Source organism: Abrus precatorius, unplaced genomic scaffold (assembly GCF_003935025.1).
Source record: "Abrus precatorius isolate BTA unplaced genomic scaffold, Abrus_2018 Scaffold9, whole genome shotgun sequence".
NCBI lineage: Eukaryota > Viridiplantae > Streptophyta > Magnoliopsida > Fabales > Fabaceae > Abrus > Abrus precatorius.
Window position 1 is genome coordinate 23,461,702 of NW_020874439.1, and position 22,666 is coordinate 23,484,367.

A 22,666-nucleotide genomic window follows, 5' to 3' on the forward strand; every position below is an offset into this window, starting at 1 on the left:
TCCATGCCCATGATCCCACATTGATGCATTTTAAGCAGAACGAAAAATGCAGGTATCAACATACAAATCTCTGCTGTCTAATAGAAGGCTTCATAGACTATTATAAACTAAATAATATACATATATCAAAGCATGAAAACTACATAACTCATGGCTTCATTCCCTTCTACTTCTCGGCAAAGCAATGGAGTTGCTCCAATTTTCAGTCATAGCAAATTAAAATGCTAACTACTTCAAACAGGTTCTTAAACTTTACTAGCATCTTTTGGAAAGTGCTCAATTGTTAGTTCTACTACTGCTTATAGCTTCTTCAAACCAGTCACCTTTAGGGGCATGCAACCCAAAGGACCAAGCTTAGAAAACCATATGGTTCTTCATCCTTCCTCCTATCTTATATATTTCGTACACATCACATTGTAAAGTTAAATTCTGACTTGTAGTTTTATCTGAAATTAAATTGGTTAAATTCCCTTGAACGTGCATGGATTTAATTTGTAGCTTACATTGATCACTGAAGCTCTCGGTTGCCAATCACCATCTATCAACATAGTTTTCTTCACATATATGACTTGTTACAAATACTTGTTAAATAGACAAAGATATCAGTGTATTAGGTGCTTTATATCCTAGTTTCTGTCTCAATAGCTTGTTAACATGCCTTGCATAAAAAACTTGAGCCTTTAGGTTCAGTACCTGAAAAATCATACTTACACAAAAATAAATAAAATCAAAATTTCCATCAAGTGAGAAAATATTATCTCTATAGTATTGTTCAAGTTATTCAAAATTGCCATCAATAAAAAATCATAATTATTTCTTCAAAATAAGGTGAATTAAACTCGCATATCAGGGGATTACTCATAACAGAGTAACAGCGACCAAAACCAAAACGTTGGTTCGTGCTTCACAAAGAGAGATAAAAACAAACGCCCACGACAGAATTGAAAAAAGGGTTCTAAGTGCCAAAACAACATGCAATATGTCCTTCACAAGCTTTATAATTGCACAATCAAGATATGGTTATTATAATGTACAATAACTAAGGTAAATATGAATTAATGGACAAAAAGTTGTACATAAATTTTATCCACACAATCAAGATATGATGAATCATGAAACAAATCATGGGGCTTGGAAGAGATCTCTAATAGTGTAAGGCCCTATGTTGTGAGAGCTGCTAGTATAACCCCACATACGATTTGCCATTTGTTTGTAAGCACTTTCTGTAAGATGATAAGAGTCCCAAAATAAATGTTCATTGGGTTTGTCACATAATTCAAATTCTTTCTCTCCTCTTTTCCCCCCACAGCTATACACTCCTCTAAATGGCCCGCTTCCACAACATGCTGATTTTCCTTCCTTCAAACCTATATCAAATAAACAACAACGATTTTCAATTATTAATTTGCAAAAATCACAGCTTAATTAGAAGTAGTGGCACTAAATTGAGAGTCAAAAGTGCAATTTAATTTAATACTTTTCTATGATAACACTAAAGACTTACCATATTTCAAGGGGTGTTTGATCATTTGAGTGAGATCAGTGTTGAAATCATAGAGAGCAAATTTAAAGCCATTTAACTGTTTCTCCAATTGCAAGAGAACCACAGATAGAACTCGATTATGTAAACTTGCAAGGGCTGAAAGTTCTTGTAAGCAACTACCATTTCCTTTTGATTGAATTATTCTCGTGCCTGGGAGACAACCTAAGCGTGGCAAATTCATAAATACAAATTTTCTAGCCCCTCTTTTATATATTTCCTGGATTAAAAAAAACATTATAAATAAATCAAAACCAGTCATGTCACTTAGATAATAAAAGTCATTCCATTTATATATTAACAATAAATTAAAAGATATACATGCAAAATAACTGTAAGTCTAAATTCTCAAAAAAGTTTAAACAAGTTACTCAAATTTCGAGCTCAATCTCTTCCTTATCTTAAATCGGTCTACCCTCAAAATTTTAGTACTTCTTAATCAAAACTCTTCCAACTATATATACCTTCCTCAACAAAAAGAAAATATTAAGGGAAAAAAATAGCAAATGCATTATAAATGTGCTATTTAATCCTATTTTGAATTTCCATTTAAGCCCAGCGTTAATGAAAATTTTCTTTAAAGTTTTACTTCATATTAGAGTAGCTAGACGGGAAGAAGTACTATTTTTCACTTTAATACGATTGTTAACTAATTATACTTGTTTTCCAATAAAACATAACCCTATTATTCTGTATTTTTTTGTCTCATGTTTACATCGTTGGAGAACACTAACACATTGGCTTGTTTGTATTGCCGTTCATAACGTTGATGGATAGAAAGTGAATACTTTTCCTTTTGATAAACTTCCATTATGAGTGTCTTGAAAATCGAGATTCAAACTGAACGGGAATTTTAGTTATTGTCGAGGAAAGACACACAGAAATCATTTTCATTTTTTATCACAATGTCCTATGACCCTTAACAACTGTCTTATCTTTTTCATTTTTTATTTTTTGTAGGCCATGAAGAATTGTCTTATCTTTCCTTCACGTTATCTTATCACCACATAAAACTTTGTCTTTTCTTCTTCTGGTTAAAATGCTTGTACTTTACCATTTAGGATTTGAAAAAATATATATATAATAATTGAAAAGGTAATTTTATATTTTTTAATTTGAGAAATAAATTTTACATAAAATTAAAAGAACTATAATAACAATAAAGGGGTTTTACATAATGATTTCATTATCATATCATTTATATTTACTGAAATAAAGTTTTTATTAATTTTAAAAAGCTTTAGCTTTACTTCCAATAAAGAAGTATAATTAGAGCTGTCTGATATAAGTTAGGACATTAATTAGCCTCCAATAAACAGCATGACTTATTTTCATCCATAAGGACATGTAATTCAAATTCCTTATTCGTATGAATCTCATGGGCCAAGTACAACCCTCAATCTAATAAAAGTGTCATTATAATTCTATACATACATTACCCTCTCTTTTTTCTTTTTTATTTTGGTCCAGTATACATACTAACCTTTAAGCAGATATATAGATACAGGAAAATTTGTACCTTGGTAATGGAAGTGAAGTTACCAACAACCATTCTAACATATTCTGAATGAGAGTAAGAGTTAAGAACATCAGAATCTGTCAAGAACGGGCTAAGGTAATCATTGGCTCCGATGCTAAACATGTAGACAGCACTTGATAACAATGTTTCAGCTTCAGAACTTCCGAGCTTGTGCCTCAATGAAGCCGCTACTTTCTTGAAGTTTCTTGCTTGTATTTTGAGGGGTATTACCTAAAAATTTGAGATGACATAGCCATCATGCATGGTTGCAGGACATTGCTAGTTCCTACTTACCAAATGCATTTAATAAAAATTCAGGATAACAAAATAGAAGGGAACCAATACTGCATCATCTTAATTGAGATGAATTCAGCCCTTCTTCATTGTATTGACTATGGAATAAGGACAATATTTGGGATTATAAATTATTGTAATATGTCATTAAGTTTTGGAACAAAAAGGAAAAAGAAAATAATATAAGATGAAAGCTATAATTGTCTCCGTCTTCTTGTGTTATATAAATGGAGCAATTAAAAGAAAGAGAAAAAATAGAAATGTAAATTAAGGTAACTAATATTCTTCCATTACTAATTGCATTTAAATTCCTCGCACTCCAGTTCATTTATATATAATTCAGTTCATTCTGTCTTCTAAAGTCTAAACAAAGTCCTTGGTGCATAAATTGAGGAAAATGCAAGCAATTATGCATTTCATTTGGAAAATTATTTAACACGCACTCTTTTAATAAAATATTTCCCGTAAAAGAATATATTTTCCATATATAGAACCATTATCTGTTCACAAATAAAAAAAAATTATCAGAAAATCTTCTTATATGATGAAGTATATCATCTGTAAATTTTATATTTATCTTTTTCTTCGTTAAGTTTTATAAAACTTCAACTATCAATTCAATGTCCAAACACAAAATGTACCAATTTCTATTATTACATGGGTTGGCCCATGAGGGCTTGTTGTGTCAGTCTTTCAAAGTAAAAATAAATATAAATAAAAAGGTAAAAACTACCACGTTCTAGCAGTGGTTGTCTGAATCACTATTTTTCTTGACATTTGACATCACCGGGAGGGGACATATGATACTCGATTAAGCAAACCATAGTGCTCTCTCAATGTAATTATGGCTAGCTACCTATGCATCCTATATGCTAGACATGCATAAGACATGCTAATTACTAATCACTATATTGTATTAGTAACTTTTTCATCCTATACCTTTGAGAGTTCTATTAAATTTGCGGTTCATTAATCAAAAACAAATAGTGCAATAGTGTAAATGAAATTGACTTACCGACCCTTCAAAAGTTTGAACAAGAGCACCTGCTCCACCAGATGCAAAATTCACCCCATTATAGAATTGGGTATTGCCAGGTTGTAAAAAGGGTGGAACCAATGGGAGATTTGCATATTCAGCTAGAAAAAAACATAGGAAGACAAAAGAATATGAGAAATGGTAGAAAGTTATTATCTTATTTTAATGGGAGACACAAAATATATGTTAGTTGAACCAATTTGGATTTTTACAAGTAACAAGACAAGAAGCATAAGATCTCCAAATCTTACCTATGAAATCTGATATCAACCGGCCATTAGAGAATCTCCCTGTTGGGAACTTGAAGTAAGTTTCACCGTAAGGCCAGAAATTTGCTTGGTCAAGGGTTGTAGTGTTGATGTAATTGTTATTCCCAGCATCTAAGAAAGAATCGCCAAATATGAAGAAGGCAACATGTTTGTTGCCTCTATGGTGGATCTTGCTTCCATGGGTGTGAAAAACAAGAGCTATTAAGAACATGAGGACGAGCATAGAGCCTCCTAGATTTGCCATGATGAACTCCATCTTCACAAAATATGCTGCTAATTGCAATCTCAATGAATCATAGTTGACCCGTATTTATAACTAGTGACTTTGTTTCTATATATACACAAGGATATAATAACACAATTTTTGGACTAGTCAACGCAATTTGATTGGTAGAAATATTACTTTATTCTATATATTAATGGTGTCATAAAAAACAGAGAGATGGACTTGAAGAATATGGGTTTCCCACTTATATGTACATTCTAAGTTAAAATTGATTCCTTATAAGCTTGCAAAGAAAATATTATGTGGATTCCATTAGCTAATGTATTTGCATGTCCATTAGGCTGCAATCTGATGTATGCAATGCTTTATCATGGCCGACACCATGTTGTATCCTAGCCTAAATGTTTGCTATTGGAGAGTAAATCATGAAATTAATCGGTATGTGAGATTATAAATGTTAATCATTTTATATAATTCTTTCTAATTTCTAATTTTATAAAAAGAAAAATCAAGTTGGGACTTGGTCATTAAGCAAACTTTAAAATGGTGCAGTTTTGATATGTTGACAGGTTAATCCACCCACCATGAACATTTGAGCAGTAATTTCAAGGGATACATCAGAATTGTTAGAATCATTAACATTTGAATATTTTCTTAGATGGGGACGACCCAGAAAGTGAAATGTTCCATGTGATGTGGTGTTCATGTTTGGGCTGAGGCTGATTTGCCTTAGCTTTTGTTTGATGCGAACCCATCATGTCACGTCATTGTCATAGAATTCTGACAAACATATTACGTGATCGACGTGTCGATACCTTGTTGGACTCAAACTCTTCACGGATGGGAAATAATTTTTGAAGAAACATTGTTGTACAACATGTGAAAGGCACAGTGTAATCACTTGATTATGTTCACATTAATGTGAGATTATATGCGATTATAATAGCAGTTTTGCTTCTTTGTCGATTCAAAAGTTTCTTTTTTTTCGGAGTGACTGGAGGTTTGAAAGGCAACAAAAATTCGTTGAAGAAGGAAAATACAATTCAATAAAATTTCATCTGTTTTCAGTGCAATATGTATGTATGTATGGTCTCTTTAGCAATCATAATAATAGCCATGTTGAAATCTGACTCACAGATGACTTCTTTATATCTCATATTCAAAGCTATGAATACCATACAGAATAGCTAATAATTCTGCCTATAAATTAGACATTTGATAACGAAGTAAAAAATTTACATCAAAATTTGTTGAAAAGGCTTATTGATTTTATAATATAGTTTAGTATTATTGTTGTTAATATCGTTTAATATTACCATAAAAGCTTATATAGGATCTTGACTTACATTTAAATTGTCTGTGACACCATTCAAATCTCCTAATGACGACAGTATAATTCGATTTTTCGTATATATATGTGTGTGGGCGCGCGTGTTTTCACTTGGAAATTCAAACGCGTCAAAGTTGCTTGTTTCAAAGAAAAAAGTGTATCAAAATTATTTAAATCAATATGTCTATGACTAATAAGCATATGTGAAACATGTTTCGCACTAAACATTATTTCTAAAAAGAAACAGGACTGATTAATTGAATTGATCAAACGATAAATAATCTATATTTCTAATTCGAGCTTTGCCTTGTTTAATCACTGTAATTGAACTATATAAATTTAAGTTGTTTGGCTAGTTATTTTAATTAATTATAATTTATATAATTAACTTTAAAATTATATTCTTATAATAGTGATATTTAGCAAATGATTTTATATTGTTCTTTTCAATATTATTAAAAATTGGGTCTATGCATAGATCTTGTAACTTTTTATTTGTTTCCTCGATATTTTAATAAAATTTCTCCACCCTACCTCTCACTTTCACAAATAATAATAACAATAATATTTTAATAATAAAAGTTTTGATCTTTAAAAAAAATGACAGCTAGTCCAAGATTAATTAAAAATATAAACTATAAGTACTTAAAATACATTTTAGTCCAAAAAATAGAATTTAAAAGAAAAAATTATATAAACATATTTTTTATATCATTCTACATTTATTTTCTAATTTAATAATTAATTTTAGAAAATACTTCGTTCAATTTTTAACTAATTAATTTCAACTATAATGTATCTTTTTTATTTTCAACTAATTCATAAATTTCTTTTATTAGACACACTCTGAAACAATTAAGTCAGTGGATAATGACTAAGGATTCACTAGTTTACTCTCTAGTATAAATGTCAAAGATCATGCATTATGTATTGCACACCGTCTTTACTTGTTAAAGGGCAAGTTTTCAAGTACACAATAGAAAGTGTTTTACTAGACAAATCTTTAATGTATTTTATAAATTCAGAATATTTTTTTCTATATAAAAAGACTAGAAGCCCAAAACAACAAACAACTAGGATCAACCCTAGAAAACCAGAAGATACTTTGAGTCCAAACATAAAAAAGGACAAAAAAAAATTGAACAACATCAAAACTAATGAAAGACAAACAAGCTCAAATTCAATTTTAGTTAATCTATTAGCCCTAGAACTTTAAATGTAAAAATGTTATTTTCTGAAATGAATATTTTAATTTTATTAAACTAATGAATTTCATCAATCTTCACACTTCGTCATAGTTATCCTTAAAATTAGTTTTTTATTTTATTTTATGATTATATATAGAGAGAGATATTATCCTTTATAATATTTGAAAAGTTATTGTTTAGTATTACATAAAATGAGATTTCATATCTTGAGTTAAGATATCTTTGTACTCTCTTAATTGTATTGATTGATTAAAAAAAAAGCTACATTTTATCATTTTAAATTTTTTATTTATTTTCTTAAGCTATGGATTTTATAAGTTAAAAACAACCTGATAAGCCCATTCCAAAGCCTATGGCTGAAGATAGGCTTACTCAACCAGGGCTGGGTAAGTCCATCTCCTAAGTCCATTCATCCAAAATATTTGACCCTAATTGTGTAGTTATATATCTCAAATCCTATGTCAGGATCACATGCAGATGGTAAAATTTATATTCAAGTTTAAACAATTCTGACCTTCTCAACTTTCATTTTCCTTGCATCACATTTACACTAACATTTTATTTTTATATTTTTTATTAAATATTTTTTAAATTTATCTTTTCTCCACATTCCTCTTAAATCTGATCACGAGATTAGAAATGACAATTTCTTATCGAATTCGAGAATTCTCACAAGGACTATTTCAATTGGATTCTCAAGATAGAATTTTTTTTTTCCAGTTAGAAAACTTCTGGGGATAGATTGCAAGTGACTATAGAGATCATACTTTTCATTTTGTGGGTCCTTATTCATGAGAAAATACTAAAATGATTTTAATTATACAAGTGAATTTATATATTTTAGATTTTTTAAATGATATTATATTTAAATTAAAATAATAATAATTACCCTTTTGTTACATTTCTTTAATTTTTAATTTTTGTTTTAAAATATATATTTTTCATTTTTATTTTAATGAATTAAATTGAATACCAAAAAGGCTCATAAAATATATCCACGCTCCTAAATTGTGATTAATTTGAGAATTCTTAAGTGATGTTATAAGAAAATGAAGAAGGAAGATAAGAAAAAACAATTGTGTTACTAGAGATGTAAAGACACGAGAGAAACTAAAAAAAACATGAAAAAAAGGCGGAAAAAATAATCGTTCCAACATGAAACATAAGAAAAACAATAATTTTAAATTTTTAGCATAAGTGAACTTCAATCAATCTTGTCACTCAAATTTTCATTTTCAAAATAATTGCATATAAAAGAGTGTATAGTTTTTCTAGAATGAAAATTGTAGTAATGTAGTTAACAACAATAGTATAGCTATCTCACATCGTTACAAGATCAATGTTTTTCCAAGTCTAGGCTTACACGCAATGATGTATTGAAGACGAGCACGTTACTTGAAACACTAGATTCATAAACTTTTCCATTATCTTCATCAAAAAAAGAAGTTCCTTAGCCGCCACAACGGGAAATTATTGAAATCAAAGAAGATCAACTCACCACCTTTCAAGCTCCTTTTTATTTCTAAGTACAAGTCAATGCATTTGACTCAGCCATCCATAACGAGCACTACCAAAAAAAAATTTATAGTAAAACTCCAGTTATATATATATATATATACTGTTTATGTTTCTATTTATTTATTTTAAAATATTAAAATAAAAAATTTAAATATTTATTATAATTAATTATTAAACTTATTAATTTATCTTTTATTAATATTTTTTCTATTAAACTATTTTCAATAATATATATATTTAATGTGTACAGCATTACAAAGGATTAAATGTTATATATAATAATTTTTATTAAAATTTACAAATTTTGATATTATGTAATATATTTATAGTATTAAACGTTATATTTTTTTATAAAATTATTTTATATAAATTTGTATTGTGTAATATTACAAAGAAAACAAAATCATATATAATAATTTTTTATTAAATTATAAATTTTAATTTATTTATAATATGAAAAATGTTACAAATTTTTTTTAAAATATTTTATATAATTTTCATATCTTGTACAATGTTGTACAAGTTAAAAAAAAAATTATTATATCACATTATAATACTTAAAACAATGATAATATTGAAAGTCATAAATTTTATTTTTTTTATTTTTTATAAAATTTAATCCAAATTCGACTCGAATTATACACCTAAATGTGATAAGTGAATTTATTATTAAAAAATTATATATATAAAGACTTAAACTCAAAATATTTTTAAATAATATCAAACTGTTTATAACTTAAATTGACAAATTTTATTAAAGAGTTATTATTTACTTCCTGTGTATAATGATTAAAAAATTAATATTATCTTAATTTATATAAATAAATAAAAATAAGGAATCTATAAATTTGGTATGGATCTACGTGGGGTATCCAACCTAACTGACCTGACGCGTGCGGCAATCACGAGAGCTTCTTCCAATGTTTTTTTGTTCATATTATCAGTTCAAATGGTACACCTCCACATGAACACGATACATCTCCCAAAGCATGTTAGATTTTGCGATCCCAAACAACATAGTGTTTATGTGTCACACTCTCTGTAGTTTACCTAAAACATCGTAACTCGGTACACCTAAATGTTGGAGCCACGACACTTTCCATTCTTTACCTAATATTGGAGTATACAAGGTGGCAGCAGAATTTGATTGGTTTCTCCCAATGACCGAGTCACGTGCCCTCTGCACCTCAATTTTCTGGCTTCCACATGATTGGTAATATTTTACAAACCTGCATTGGTGATCTCCACACTAATGGCAACTACATTTCTTTGGGATATAGATACCCTTCAAAGAAATGAAATGTGAGATGGGTGACGTAAAAAAAGAGAGAGAATAAAAAATGTGAGTAAGAAAATTGAACAAGAACATAGTAAAGTTGATTGTATATGTATAGATCATAGAAACCAGTGATTTTCCCGTTAGGTTATGCACTCTTGCAATGACATGCTGAAAATTCCTAATGCTAATTAGTAACATGTTTGTATGAGTAATAATATAGTTTTATTTTAAAATAAAATTAAGAAGAGACAAAAATAAATTTCATTATTTATATGAAATCTTAAAAAGAAAACAACTAATACATACTTTAGTAATTATAAATAAAAATATTGACTAGCAAGACTTACCTAAGGCAATCTAGGTCAAGATTTCAAGTACATCCCCCACTGCAGTGAGAGTATTGCAATTACTTGATCTTGTATTCCAAAAAGAGATTCCAGCTGCCTAGCCTTGAACGAGTAAGGTAAAAAAATAAATACTAGGCGTAATATTATCTTTCAAAATCCACGTCAACTTCAATTTTATTTATTCTGCTCAATACTTAAAAAACAAAAAGAAGGAACTTTACACAGACCACAAAGAACTTCATCTTTCACAAATAATTTCTCATGTTTGAATTTCATAGAAAAATATGATGATGTAAACAATTAAAAGTAAATAAGATTATTATGTAAAATGCTCACCCTAAATATATATAACATTATACTTTTTTATTAAAAATATTTAAAATCAACCTTACACACGCTAAAGCGGAACTAAATTTTATAAATGAAAATACACTCAGTTGAACTTGAATTAATCAAATTTCAAAATAAAAAGTCTATATGACTTTTGGATACTAGAAGATTTTAGAAATCTAAGAACATACAAATCAATCTTCAACAAGTTATGCCAAATTTTAACGATTAACTCGCTCACGCCAAAATTCTCCGACAGAGGCAAAATATCCACCCAGAACATATTAATAATTCATATTCACTATAAATTTATGCACTCCTCTAAAAAATATTCACTAAAATTAATCTTACTCAACTTTAATCCAAAAGCCACTTTCAATCGGCAGAGTCGATCAAACAACACAAGTAACCAAACAAGAAAGCAAAACATTTCCGACGATTGGAAAACATGCACCAAACAAGGGTAAAAAACTAATAGCCTCAGTCATAATTAAATTGCCATAAGGAAAACAACCCAGTTAACAATTATATCAGCAGTCAAGACTGTATCCGAAGATCATATATAACATAATCCTTATGAACATCAAACAGAAAATTGCCTGAAAATGAGGTCTTTGAAAACACAAAGGACATCTAAAAACCTATATAGTCCTATACTCATTGGCCACAAGAGAATAAAACTCCACATATGCTTAAGCAGGTTACTTGTTCATAATCCATCACCAACACCACCACGACCACCACTCCTGAAAGCAATACACAATAGATAAAACCATAAATAATCTACCTTCAGAAACATGCAGTGATACTTCCACCAAGAATGCAATAGAAACAAAAGGAAATTCACTAACTTGTAGCTTTATTTACATAAACAGCGCGACAAAGTAGATCAGAAAACTCCTCCTGCCATGGAAGCCAGGTCATCGAAGCTCCAAAGGTTCATAGGGTTTCCACCATCCTGAGTTGCATCTCCACCGAGCAATGATGCCAGCGAAGCATCGCCCCAGGCTCCATCAAGGAAAGGGGTATCAAAGAACTTCAGCTGAGACTCAATATCAGCGAGCTCCTCAGATAGAGTCTTTGCAGAATCATCTTGCACGGACATCAGATCCTGAGAGTTTTTCTTCTGATCAGCCTGAACAAACTGAGATTCACCTTCCAGAGGAGCAGAAAGCATGGATGAGATCTCAGGAGTCTTTGGACCCTGCTCACCCCATCCAAGATCAGAATAATCAAACGAATTGCTCGAATGCTCAGAACTGAAATAAGTAGTAACATCAGCAGATGCAGTAACAGGTGAGATTTCAACTCCATTTCCAGGGAACGAGGCCATGTTAGCATACTGGTTAACCAGTGGTTTCTGCTCCACCTGATCTATAGGGCTGTAGTAGTCCTCCAGATTGTCACCAAAGTTGAACATTTGGTTCAGTTTTGGCTTAACAGAGTTAAGATTGTCCTTTAGTGACTGCTCTCCTGGGCTTGCCTTGAAGCGTTTTGAGGAAGCAACTGGAGCCTCATCAGGGAAATTAACCTTGGCTTTCTTGCCACGAATCCTCCTTGCTTCAGCATCATAAGCTCTAGCAGCTTCTTCAGCAGTGCTGAAAGTTCCAAGCCAAACACGAACCCCCTTTCTTGGGTCACGGATTTCAGCTGCCCATTTTCCCCATGGACGCTGACGGATTCCCCTATACTGATTCTTCCTCTTTCTCTTAGAATTAGCAGACTTCTCAGCTTGCCCCTTTAATTCCACAGATTTTACAGTTGATGATCCTACAATATAATCGGAAAATTAACATAAATAGTAGGGTAAGGACAATAGTCATGCAGTATCATTTAATAACAACCATAAAAATAATAATAATAACAACATCACCAAAAACACACATATACAAAGATCAGCATTTATTTCCCCATTTCTTCCAAAACCATTCAGATCTGCTAGACAACCCTCAGCACAAGGTAAAAGGAAAATCAGCAACAAATAAGAACGAATATGGACATATCTTAACAAAGGGTGTGTGTTATTTTATTCAGTTTAGTTCAGTTATAGATACGGTTGCTATCAGCCTATCAAACTACCCAACCTATACGACAAAAAAGGGGTAGTTATTGTCGCACTGTATTAAGAAACATACACAGCTTGTAATAACAATATAACATTAAGATGAAATCAAACATCAAGCATTTCAAATTCATGGATTATTAATTAGTGAGCAATCAACATCACGAAACATTATTTATCCCCTCATAACAGACCAAAACTGAAGCCGAAGAATTAGCAATATTCAATGCAAAATCAAATTTGGATCAATGAATGAACAATTAATGAAACAGATTACAAAAGTAATGTCGGGATCCTCAAATTTTTCTTTCAGATCAGTAACACAGAAACTAGCTCCACCTAGATCAGACTCATCAATTAGAAGACCATTAATGAAACAAATTTATAACACCCGGCAAGGCCAACCACATGCCTGCTCAAACGTGCCACGAAAGAGGCAAAATTGAATTTAAAGCATAAATTTCAAGTAATAGAAAACCAGTCCCAAAATTACATGCAGATCAATTCCAGGACTCATTTAGTCAATGATCATGAATTATACATAAAACACCCTGCGAAAGCCCTCATTTTTATAATCAATCCATACCTATAATTTTTTTTAAAATAACCAAAAAATTTATTTAAAAAAAAAAAAAAAACTTTAATCTCGCCAAGGGCAAACTTCACCGAAATAACAAAAATTTACATCAAGAGCCCTTTAAAAAAAGTTACGATTATGTTTGAGATAGTTAAACAGGCAACTGAAATAAACTCCAAATGGATCTAAAAAATCATCCAATAATTAAACCACTTCAAAGTCAATTGCTGTAATCCCAAAATTTCATGAACAGTACATACACACCCAACCAAAAGAAAGAAAAAAATTACAACGGAAGTTCCCTCATTTTTCTATCAACCAGAAAAACAAATCACTCCTGAAGAGAACTCAAAAGATGCAATAAAGCAAAAAAAAAATTCCTCAAGATACTGACAAGATCTAAAACGATCTAACAAAATTCCCTGTGCCAACTCCATAAACAGAAATCCTAAAAATAAAATAAACAAATAAATAAATGACCACCAACGAACTCATAAATCGGACAGTTTTTTTTTTTTTCAAATAAAGCTCTCTTTTTTTTTACAATTTTTTTAAATCATAAAATAGTCATTTCCATCAGCTAACAACCAAATGAGATGTGAAGCACCAAACAAACGAATGCATGCGAAAATTAAAACCAGAAATTCACATTTAAAAAAAAAAAAAAAAAACAACTCAGGCAAAACTCAGAGGTGATGATCAGAAATAGTTACCACGAGAGAGAAGGGGCTTTGAAGGCTTGTTGGAAGAAGAAAAGCGAAAGGGCTTAACACCAACCAGCAAGTCACCATCCTCATCCTCATCATCATCCTCATCGATTTCAGAGTCATCCTTGAATTCCCTGAATCCAGCCTCGAAGTCATCGTCCAACAACGGCTTCGAGAAGCGCTTCTCCGAACTGGGTTTCCTCAAATTCGGCCACAGGATGTCGGCGGTCACCCGCCGGGACCTTCCGGCGGGTCCCGCCGGAATGAAGTCGGAGATAATAGCACCTCCACACATCTTTAGATCCTTCTTCTTTCAGGAAAAGTTTGAGACTTTCTTCCACCCAATGGAAAATTTTCAGAGAAAAGCCAAAGCTTTGGTTCAATGGAAAGAAAATGGGATTGTTTCTTCAGGGTTTTGTATAATTGAGTTTGGTGTGAGGTGAGAGCTGTTCACTCTTCTATATATATATAATTTATAATTTTTTTCAATGGGGTGGGTGAAGAAATATGGTGTTACCTTTATGCCCTTGGTGTTACCTTGTCAATGGTTTTGAAAGGTAAACGGTAAAAAGATGAAGTTTACTGGTTTGGTAGTACTGTCAATGGTCAACGCCAAGCGTCACGTGCCTTGCTGACTGTATGCGTTAGAAAATAAGTTGAAAATTTGTAAATATGTATTTAATGTAGTAGAAGTTATGATTAATAGTGTTAAATTAAATGGGTAGTTTTATTTAAAATTTTTATTTTATTATGCTGTTTGAAAATAAAAGTTGTTCAATGGATATATACAGAAGCGGGACTAGAAGAAATGATACTAAAAGAAACTATATGAAGCATATCTTGAGAATTAGTTAAGAAGGTAAAAATAATATAAAATAGTGTTTGTTAATTTTGAGCTTTAAGAACCATTAAAAAATTATAAACCTGCAATATTTCTATCAAAAAGGGGATAAACACAACTTATGATTAAAGAATGTTGGCTGTTGGTTAATCTAGTATGATAGTTAGAATGAAATGTAGATTTAAAGAATGTGTGTCAATTATTTAAGATTGATAGTTTTTTTGTCTTTAAGATTAATTAATTTCTGTGTCATGTCATGTTGCAAAGTTTTAGTTTTTTGCTCCTTCCATTCAAGGTATTTTTTAAGTGATTGTTAAAGATCATTTTCTTTAAAAATAAAAATACTAAAATAGATACACACATTCTTTCAATAATTTTTTTAAAATAAACATTATCTAAAATTAAAATCTAATTAATATATCTAAGAAATATAATTTATATTTTGTTATTAAGTATGTAATTGAGAAAAAGACTACTAACAGTTTTTTAGCTTAATAATGAATGTGTATTATATTGGATAGAACACTTCGATCACTATTATAGAAAAAAAAAATTAAATACTCCTTTTGTCTGGCACTTAATTACGAATATCCATCTCCTTTGTCGAAGTAATTAATAAAGATTAATAGTTAATAATTAAAAAATAAGGTTAATTACATAATTAAAAAGATAAAAATAAGACTAAGTCATAAAAAAATTAAGAAATACAGTGAATAAATGGCTTATGAGCATAAAATAGCATTAATTATCTAGATATCTGACTTTACTATTAGAATGTCTTATGCAAGTATCCTCTCCACGTCATATAAAAGAGGAACCTAAAATATTCAAAGAGATATCATATTATAAGACAAAAAAAAGAAACTACTATATACTGATGTATCCTTAATAGAAATATGTATCATTAATAATAATGATAAGTTTCATATTTATAACACTACTTATTACTTTTGATTTCATAAAAGCAAAAACCAATATATAATATTTAGCAAACGCTAAATAAAGAGTGTAAACAAGAAATTAGTCGTCAATTGAAGTTAATAGTAGATAAATTATAATTTAACCCTTAAGACTCAAGGCTTGTTAATTTATTTGTTTTTAAGCATATTCTAGTTAAAAATATGTTTTAAAAATAAAAAATCATAACAATTTTCTAATTTCTAAAAACAAAAAATAATTAAATAATTATTTTATTTCACACTTACTTAAAAAAAATCTCATATCACATTCCATTATAATTACAGTATGCAGTAATGCAGATTTAATTTAAAATTACGTTATGAAAAAATACAAAAAGTAAAAATTAATCAGTGTTATAACGATATTAATTGAAAATAAAAATGCATTTAAAAATAATAATAAATTTTGTTTGTAGCTTTTAATAGATTTCAACATAAAAATAATAAATACTGTATTAATTCTTTAATTGATATTTTTAAAACACTAATTAGTCAAACTTAACGGAGAAACTCGTTGATTCTAAGATATTAAAAGAAATAAAAAAATTTAATGTTTAAATTTAATATTTAATGCAATGTTTTGAGATTTTTTTAATAATTATTAAGATTCTGGTTACGACAGATAATATTAAGACACTTGAACAGTAGTAGACCGATGACCAACAACCTGGTATTTCGGTAAGAAAGCTGTTTTACTTTTTACTGGCTTATGGAAAATGCTCGTGGGCAATTTTGTAATCTACTCTTCACAGGCATTACTAGGGTTAAAATTTATTAATATATTTATTGTTTCTCAAATATTAAATGCCTATACTTAATAAATGTTTCCATATTAATTAGGGAAGCTGCCATTAAGACGTGAAATTATGATTATCGGAAAAATGTTAATACAGTGTTTTTTTAATATATTGATTAAAATATATTGAAATTTATATAAATTACGCGTTTTGTTTTCTATTTTAAATTAAATATTTTTATATTTTTAAAAAATATTCTTAATTATTAATTAAATATATTAAAATTATACGAATTACACTTTTTTCACTTTTAGTTTTAACTTTTTTTATTATATTTTTAAAAAAATGTAATAATAGCTACGAATATATTTAAAAAAAAAACATGTTAGGAAATTTGTATGATTATAAGTTTATTATAACATCTCTCCCTTCCACTTAAACAAACGAAAATATTTTGACATTTAAGGTTTTACAGAAATTTAAGAAAATAATTGATATTCTAAATTTCATAAATATAAATATTATTTATCCTTTTATCATATAACTTATTTATATTAATCTATTGTCATTTATATATGTTCAAAAGATGTTAAAGAAGTTTAAAGTAAAATGTTTTTATTTTAAATAATATTACCTCATAGTCATGAAAAGTATTAATAATTTTTATAATAATTTAAAATATTTCATAGAACGCAGTTAATATTCTGTAACACGTATCATTAAATATGTATTAAAAACTGTGATTAATTAATGTCTCGCATTTTTTTTTTTTATTTTATCAAATAACCATTAATTATAAAAAGCAATGTATAAAAACATGCATTAATTGTTTATTAATATTATAATATAATAATAATAAATAAATTTTTTTAACCTTATTTTATTTTATTTATTTAATTAATTGTCTAGTCTTTATTAAGAATGATTTTGTAAAAAAACAGTTAATGTCAAATTAATTTTGTTAATTTTATTTTAAAAACAAATAGAATGAAATATGTTTTTAAAGAAATATACGTTTAGACCACCAAACAAGTAAATGGATTAGTAAAAAAATTTCAAATTAATATATAATCTTCAATTTCAAATTAATATGACATCTCAAATTTGAGTTATAATAAATATAATTATTTTAAATATTTAAAATGCTAACTTTATCTTTCATAATAGTTTAATCTCGTCTAAATAAAATTTTTTCAGGTAAAAGATACATAATTTAAATATATCTTTAGAATTAGAGAAAGTAGTGAATAATAATATTTTTATTAACAAACTATATTAGTATGAATTAAAATTTCAAAATAAGTATACTTTTTGTTAGTTTTTAATTAGTATTCTTTGAAAATAATTAGCATTTTTAATAATCTAAATGTGACGTTATTTTTTATTTTTTTTTCTAACATGAGTCTAATGACTGAAGTTAAAATTTATTTAAAGTATAGGACTCAATGCATAGAAAATTTGTGTTTTAAAGATAAAAATTAATGAACTCACCTTTTTATTTGTAAAAATGTTATTTTAACGGAGACGTTTAATATTCACTTCACACGCAAGCAACTTTAATAATCTTAATTATTTTAAGAGAAAAATAATATTTTTAAGTGCACTGTATTTAATGTTTTAGTATTATATATATGTATATATATATATATATATATATAGAGAGAGAGAGAGAGAGAGAGAGAGAGACTAGTTAAAGAAAAAAATATTAAGGCCTGATTTTGTAGACTTAATTTTTTATTTGTAAATTTAATGAAATCATTATTTTAAGAGAGACATTTTTTGTGTACTTGAAACACAACTTTAATAGTCTTTGTTATTTAAGGAGATAACAATATTTAAAAAGAATTTCATTTAATGTTTTAGTCATTTTTATATTTTTAAAATATTTTACACTTATTTTATATCTAAAAAATAGTATTTTAGAGCTTGAATTAATTCGGATAAATTTGTTTTGGTTTAATTTATGGTTTTGTGTTTTAACAAATGCAAAACTATTGATAAATTGAAGAACAAATTTTATCATTTATAATGGTAAAATTCAGCTCTTAACGAATGATCCCTGTAATTTAATTTTCAAAAAGTAATTCAACATTGTGACGTCAGAATAAAAAAATGCATTTAATTACTCTTGTGACACAAGAACTGAAAAAATTGCATCTAATTACTTTTTTTTTTCATTTATAAAACTATTTGTTTAAAGTTATGCTACAAAAAAACTGTAAAACACATTTAATTGTTTTTTTTAATTAAAATTATTATATTTTTTTATTATACCTATTTTAGAATTTGTTTATATTATATTTATAGAGATAAGATAGAAAATAGATTTTGAAATAATTATTATTTCAAGGATAAAATTGAAAGAATAAATTAATCCTACCTTAAAATTGTAAAATGACTAATTTTAAAAAATGGCTAAAGAAAAAAGTTCATAAACAAATGGAGTATCTTATTTTTTTATTACAAGTATTGCAAACTTTTTTATTATACCATTTTAAACTTTATTTATGTACAATAAAAATATAGAAATTAATTTTAAAATAATTATGATCTTAAAGATAAGTTTAGAAAAATGTATTTTAACTTAAAATCGTAAAATCATTATTATTTAAAGAAATAAATAAAAATATTATTTAAAAAGAAAAATATATATTTTAACAGTTACTAGGAAAAAACATGTAATGTTCTATTATATTATATATAAAGTTTTTGTTTAGTTACATTGTAAACAGATCTGGTGGTGTCATTTCATTTAAAAATTATTGTAAGGTCCATTTAATTAATACCTGCACCAAAAGAAAAAAATTTATAAATGTTAAAAGGTATATATATATATATATATATAAATTACAATATTTATAAATATAATTCACTTTAAATTAATTATTACCATACACGTCAACTCATTTAAAAATAGACATGACCTTTTATATTAATAATTTTTCAAAATTTTCCTGTTTCGTAAGAAGAAAATTTCATTCTAACTTTTTTTTTTAATAATATAGTCACTTTCTTTTTTGACCTTTTCGTTTGAGTGGGTGAAAGTTAGCATTTATGAGCTGGTCAAACACGAGGGTTTAACTTATACTTTTAATTTATTCTGAAAATATTATTTTGAATTCACTAAATATTGAAATAAAAAATAATATTTTTAAAAGTAAATCATTTATTATATTAAAATATAATAAATATTTTAATATAATAAATTTATACATTAATTACATCAATAAAATATAATCATCTATTAAACCTTTAAGTACTTTTTATTGACATTAATAGCTACCTATTTTGTATTATTATGCTTTTTATAAGTATTATAATTACAATAACTATCGCTGACATTACTCCATCCGTTTTTTTTTCTTCATTCTATTCATTTGTTATCGTCAATTTATAAAAACAATAAACAAATATATTTTTTAAATCATCTTAATAATTAATTTTTTTTATAAAATAATAATAAATAAGTAAAATAATCAATACTAATCATTTTATCACTTATTATGCAAAATCCTAAATGAAAAAAATAAAAAATATATTGTTTTATCTCAAAAATTTAATATTTATTTGATAAATAATAATAATAAAGTGAGATAATTAATATTAAAAACTTATAATGAAAAGTTATGTAATAAATAAATAAAATAAAAAAGTTTGCAAAACTGCAACACTAACTGCATGCACCATAATATACAAGGAAAATAAGAGAAAATCAAATAAATAATAAAATAAAAATACATAATTAAAATCAATATTTGTATGTCAAAATTTAAAACTTATATTAAATAATATTTAATAAAATGAAAAATTGAATAATTTGACTAATAGTTAAAAAATTTATTAAATAAATTTATTTAATAAATTAATAAACATTAAATTTTAAATAATATATGTTCAAATGTTTAAATAAAATCAATTTTAATATATAAAATATAAATTAATTTAATTATTATATTGATTGAATTTATAAAATTATTAAAATAAGCAAGTATATAAATTTAATATATAACTTAAATAAATACTAAATTTACAAAACGACACATCACATAGCATTATTATTAAACGAAACGTGAAGGATCGGTTGAGTGGACAAAGGGCCCACCCTACACGACGAGTATAGATTAGGAAAAAAGGGCTAGTTAATGAAATTAAATTAATTATAATTTTTAATTAAAATTTAATTTCAACAAAAAATTATATTTAAGATTATTATTAGTTATAAACAAAATATTTTTAATTAAAATTTACGATTAAAAATACTTAAAAATTATGCAAAAAATATCATAATTAAAATTTATTGGTAATTTTTAAACTTCATATTTCTATAATTGAAAATTATTTAATACAGATACAAAAATTAAAAAAATATATATTAAAATTATAAATGATCAAAATTTAAAAAATATTAAAAATTTAAAATATCAAAATTCATTAATAACAATTTTTAAAATAATAATAAAATATTTAAAAACACACTCACGATTTTGTTTAAATTTTACATTTTCGTAATTTTATCAAAAAGTACATATTTATGTAACTTTTTTTTTTTAATTTTAAAAGGCTCCATAATTGAAAGGGGTACAATATTTGAGGCCGCTAATTCATCTTCTACACTGTAGATTATGTGCACGTGGTTGTATTCCGCATGCATCTGTTGAGTGACACGTAGTTTACGTGGCCAACGTGACGTGGCAGCTAAGGATATTTTAACTTTTATTATATTTTTTAATATATATAACTAAAATGTTACGTTTATATCTTAAATTTTAATTATTTAATAAATATACTAAGGAAATGTTAACTAGTGTCTCGAGTCAAAAGAAAAAAATTATTTAAAATACATTATTAATGTACTTATCTTCATAATTTTTACCGTAGTTTTTTAATGAAAAACAAAATTTCAATTTGGTATCCAGTTAACAACTATTATTAATTTTACTTTTCAAACCAACATTAATGTTAAGTGAGGTGAGTCAACTGATATTTTTTCTTAAAAAGATTTTATTAATAAAAGCGAGTAGGGACAAGCTTTGTGTTAGAGGCCAACATCACTTCCACAGTTCCACCACGAGAACGATTTTAATCAAATAAAAATACGAAAAAATGGTTAATACACATATTTTTGGCTCTATATAATTAAGTAAGATAAAAGAAAAGAGAAAGAAAAAATAATATGACGTGTTTATAAAAATAAAATAATACTAAATTTTCTATAAATTAAAAGAGCGACTACATATTATGAAATAAAAAAAGTGATAAGTGTAATGAATAATATGATATAATAAAAAATACAAAAAAAATGATATTATTATTGACTTTAATTAATGAAGCAACGAACCCTTGTTCCTTGGGATGTGCTACAGTTAAAGATAGATGTGATTGACGTGTTCACGCGCCGCGCTTTGGTCGCTGGCACCGCGTCAAGCAACTTTTTCATTTCATTTGGTGTGTTTGTATTTATAATTTTTTGTTAAGGAAACTTAAAAGTCTTGATTATTTTAACAACAATGAAAAATATTTTGACAGCTAAAGATTATTATAAGTGTGGAATTATAAAAAACAGGTAGGGTTTCTCAATTTTCATACACAAGCACATGCGGTTCCTCAATCTTGGGGAGAAGAAATGGTATGCCAATGAATATAATTGGCTCACTTGAGATAAAACATCAAAGGTTAAACCAGTGAAAAGTTAGGCTTTCTTTTGTATGAAAAAAAAAATAAGATAATTATTTTTTTTAAATTACGGTAATATAAAAATTTTAAAAGTAATCAGTGATGAATTTTAGTATTTTTTTTAATTTCTTTTATAATTTTTAGCTATTTCATTTATGAATCTTTGAACTTGCATATTTTTTTTAAATTTTTATATTTTATATGTTATTTTAAA

The 22,666-nt window shown here is 27.1% G+C and overlaps 2 protein-coding genes across 3 annotated transcripts; both read right to left on the minus strand.

Annotated features, from left to right (window-relative positions):
• Positions 1–1,122: 1,122 nt before the first annotated feature.
• Positions 1,123–4,914, minus strand: LOC113851367 (GDSL esterase/lipase 5-like). The gene is made up of 5 exons (XM_027481831.1): positions 4,641–4,914; positions 4,369–4,490; positions 3,060–3,290; positions 1,505–1,760; positions 1,123–1,367 (listed from the first exon to the last, which is right to left on the minus strand). The coding sequence occupies exons 1-5, from the start codon at positions 4,912–4,914 to the stop codon at positions 1,123–1,125; spliced, it is 1,128 nt and encodes a 375-aa protein (XP_027337632.1).
• Positions 4,915–11,358: 6,444 nt separating this feature from the next.
• Positions 11,359–14,676, minus strand: LOC113848926 (ethylene-responsive transcription factor RAP2-12-like). 2 transcript variants are annotated; one of them, XM_027478355.1, is made up of 3 exons: positions 14,249–14,676; positions 11,764–12,666; positions 11,359–11,642 (listed from the first exon to the last, which is right to left on the minus strand). In XM_027478355.1, exons 1-2 carry the CDS (start codon positions 14,535–14,537, stop codon positions 11,786–11,788), a joined length of 1,170 nt encoding a protein of 389 aa, XP_027334156.1. In that variant the 5' UTR covers positions 14,538–14,676; the 3' UTR covers positions 11,359–11,642; positions 11,764–11,785. The 2 variants fall into 2 exon arrangements, with proteins under 2 accessions (XP_027334156.1, XP_027334155.1); XM_027478354.1 differs by having other exon boundaries at positions 11,748–12,666.
• Between the last annotated feature and the right edge of the window lie 7,990 nt (positions 14,677–22,666).

Coding starts and splice junctions, on each gene's coding strand:
- LOC113851367 (XM_027481831.1), bottom strand. CDS start 4,914: ATGGAGTTCATCATGGCAAATCTAGGAGGCTCTATGCTCGTCCTCATG. Junction 4,491..4,640: donor GTTGATATCAGATTTCATAG/GTAAGATTTGGA, acceptor GTTTTTTTCTAG/CTGAATATGCAAATCTCCCA. Junction 1,761..3,059: donor ACTTCACTTCCATTACCAAG/GTACAAATTTTC, acceptor TTTTTAATCCAG/GAAATATATAAAAGAGGGGC.
- LOC113848926 (XM_027478355.1), bottom strand. CDS start 14,537: ATGTGTGGAGGTGCTATTATCTCCGACTTCATTCCGGCGGGACCCGCC. Junction 12,667..14,248: donor AAAGCCCCTTCTCTCTCGTG/GTAACTATTTCT, acceptor ATTATATTGTAG/GATCATCAACTGTAAAATCT.